At 39.4% G+C, this 3,591-nt stretch overlaps 1 protein-coding gene across 1 annotated transcript in view; it reads left to right on the top strand.

Moving 5' to 3' along the window:
- Positions 1–3,591, top strand: part of LOC107677745 (NACHT, LRR and PYD domains-containing protein 12-like) — a 39,026-nt gene that overhangs the window by 29,649 nt on the left and 5,786 nt on the right. The window contains exon 6 of the mRNA XM_016472763.1: positions 2,157–2,330. Within this exon, the coding sequence (XP_016328249.1) occupies positions 2,157–2,330 (174 nt within the window). The remainder of the gene's footprint in view (positions 1–2,156; positions 2,331–3,591) is intronic.

Here is a 3,591-nt window from a genome sequence, read left to right on the forward strand (position 1 = left end):
AGATGGAAGAGATGTGTTTTTAGCCGATTCTTGAAGATGGTTAAGGACTCAGCTGCTCGGATTGAGTTGGGCAGGTCATTCCACCAGGAGGGAACATTTAATTTAAAAGTCCGTGAAAGTGATTTCGTGCCTCTTTGGGATGGCACAATAATGCGTCGTTCACTTGCAGAACGCAAGCTTCTAGAGGGCACATAACTCTGAAGTAATGAATTTAGGTAAATGGGTGCAGAGCCAGTGGTGGTTTTGTAGGCAAACATTAATGCCTTGAATTTTATGCGAGCAGCTATTGGTAGCCAGTGCAAATTGATAATCAGAGGTGCGACGTGCATTCTTTTCAGCTCATTAAAAATGTATCTTGCTGCCGCGTTCTGGATTAATTATAAAGGTTTGATAGAAGTGGCTGGAAGACCTGCCAAGAGAGCATTGCAATAGTCAAGCCTGGACAGAACAAGAGCTTGAACAAGGAGTTGTGAAGCATGTTCTGAAAGAAAGGGCCGGATCTTCTTGATGTTGAATAAAGCAAATCTGCAGGACTGGACTTTAGAGGGAATCTGGGCAGATTTTCCATTATGTCAGCTATGATGCAGCATCTCATCCCTCATATCTGGTCACTGAAGTTCACTGTAGTGCTGTTGTATATAATTGAAACATTCATTAAATATTTTTAATTTTTAAATAAAATGAGATGTGTTAGGGCTGACACAAATGTTGTTTTCAAATGCTCATTCTTCAGAAATGTTTCAAAGCTGCTTTACGGAATTAATCACAGCACTGAACTGTATATTTACAATCTGAAATGAAGATCAGACTGAAATGATCAGGGATCCAGTTCAAAATTATCCTGCTTCCTTCCCTGGAGGCGAGGGTGTTTTCATCAGGTAAAGTTCTCAAAAAAAATGCAGGCAATGAGTGCAGCACTGCTGAAGGATGTTGCCACCCCTCATGCACTTAACCAGAGAATGTGTGTTTGCCTTACTACATCCCTTCACCTGGACTAAAGACTTCCGTTACTCCATCACCTTCACTATGATCTTTCTCACCTGAAGGACACCACCTAGCTAGAAGCTACTCATAATGTCATGTAGTTCAACTAGAGTTCTACTCGTTTGATAAAGTAGTTAGCTACAATACAAGCTAGTGATGTCTAAAGTAATGGTACTAATGTATGCAAAAATAAAAAAAGCATTGGTGATACAATACTGCGATTAATACCAGTGGACATTAGCAAAGTGAGAGGGCCTTAGCCATCTGGTGCCTCTTAGGATTCTGCTGACCAAGGGATTTCTACCATGTCACCAGGGGAGGGACTGCATCACCACATATGTTAAGGTACTCTTGAGTTGAACTAGCACTGGAGCGGTCTCATGCATAACACTCAAAATGGGATGGTGATGGCCATAACAAGCATCAACTGGTATCCACTGGAACATCCACATTAGCAGAGCTATGTCAGTCTTGAACTTGGTCAAGTAAAGCACAGTGGACTGGACATGAGAGTCTAACAAGTGAAACTCACAAAGCCACCGAGTCAAGTTTCAAATCTAAGAAGATAGCTAGCTGCCAGGGCACCAAAATTCTCTTGTTTTTTATACTAGGCAATACAAATGTATCAGCAGCAGATGTCAGTGTGTGCATACTACCTCCTCTGATTGGGCCAGAACCAACTTTCTCTATTTCACAGTTGTGGAGGAGAGACTGAAGCTTTTGGTTCAGTATCAGCACTACCTGCACTGGTGCAGTGGCAAAAAGAACACAGTTGAAGTGAAGCTATAGTAAGCTACAAGCTCTGTCCTTCTGTAGACGGCTTCTGCAAAAAATCAGCCACCCTGAAGCAAGGAATTTCATCATCATGTTGCTTCATTTAACACAAGTATTCACTTTGAATAGACAGAAGAAGAGAGTGTCACTTACTGTAGTGTCAAGTACTGGCGTAGCATCAGACTGACAGGCTTCAAAGGAAACCATAAATAATTGAATTATAGTAGTTAACAACTATATACTTTTTCTTTTGGAAGAATAACAAATTCCATAGAAAATTCCTCCTTTAAAATATTTTTAATCTTAAGGCAGAAGTGATCATTGCAAATGCCAGTCAGAATGTGTCATTTAAAAGGTGTTGTGACAGGAGTTACTTACTTCTTTATTGTTCTGTTTAGGTTGGTCACCTGTAATATCACTGGTCAGTGTTGTGAAAGTTTGTCTTCAGCTTTACAGTCATCATACTCCTGTCTGAGAGAGCTTGACCTGAGTAACAATGATCTGCAGAATTCAGGAGTGAAGCTGCTTTCAACAAGTCTGAAAAGTTCACAATGTCAACTGAACATACTGAGGTATTTACCACCGATAAAGATTTACTCTCATCAAACTAAACGTCAATTGTGTCCTGCTCTTTACTCCTTGGAAGCTTGTTATGTCTTAGCAGTACCTGGTTGCTGTGTTTGCTCTCATCTAAAGTATTGCTAATGTCTATTATAATTATACCTTATGTGTAAATAATATAAAAACCCTGTAGATGACCCTGTAGGCCAACTTCTCTCATGGTCATTCCATTCACAAGAACTTGGTAAACTAGAATGCTTTGTAATTCAAGTAAGGTCACTTCATTTGACAAAATTTGTTTATTCGGAACACCCTGCAATGTCATCATACTCAGATGAAACTCCAGTATTACATATTTAAAAAGTTTGAGGTATGACAACATATACTTCTGTAAATAAATACAGTGTACATTATATATAGCTTCAGGTTTTTTACTTCCATAATTTTATTCATAAATGTCAGTAGTGCCCTTTGAACTGAACACGATCCCTTCGGATTGGAATCTCACTCAAAGGTCCCATATTGTCAAAACTGAAATTTTCTGGCTTTTTTCATGATAACTGAGGTCTAGGTGCTATTTAACTACCATAATTTTCAAAACAGTCAGTCCACAGTAAAATTCACACAGCCTGCATAAAGTAGCTGTGATTTTTCACGAACCGTTGTGACTTCTGTAAAAAGTTGACGTCAGAACTACTCAGTCACCGCCTTCAGTCACCACCCCAAGCACCGCCCACAGTCCCACTCTCCTTTTGCCAAACCCCCAGACAACATTGCGGAAACATGTCGAAAAGGTTAACTTTAACCATGAAACCAGATCGGCCGACCTGTAACGTTACACTCTCACTCAAAGGATGGACGATCTGACAGGATTGTTACTATGAGGTGGATAACATCTAACGTGTATAGTAAAGACAAACTCACCGTGTCTATCTAGTCATGATGAAGATGTACAGTATATACATTTCAATTTCAGCAGGCAACTATTTTTAATAGCAAACGCGAGCATTTTTGACGATCGTTTCTGTCCAGTCTGCTCGTTTTATCGCATTTAACCACAGCTGTCGTTGGTCTTAAGGACATCAAAACCTAAATTAAAACTCCAGAAAGGTGTAAAATATGGGACCTTTAAACCTTGATGCTGCTAAAAAGAACATTATTTTGTGTATTTGGTGTAATGAAATGTGTTTATGCGGTTTAAAGTAAAAAAACAACATTATTTTCCACATACTGTACATTATTGTTTCTCCTCTATGCCCCGCCTTCTGAAAC

This window comes from Sinocyclocheilus anshuiensis, unplaced genomic scaffold (assembly GCF_001515605.1).
Source record: "Sinocyclocheilus anshuiensis isolate Anshui unplaced genomic scaffold, SAMN03320099.WGS_v1.1 scaffold1001, whole genome shotgun sequence".
NCBI classification, from domain to species: domain Eukaryota; kingdom Metazoa; phylum Chordata; class Actinopteri; order Cypriniformes; family Cyprinidae; genus Sinocyclocheilus; species Sinocyclocheilus anshuiensis.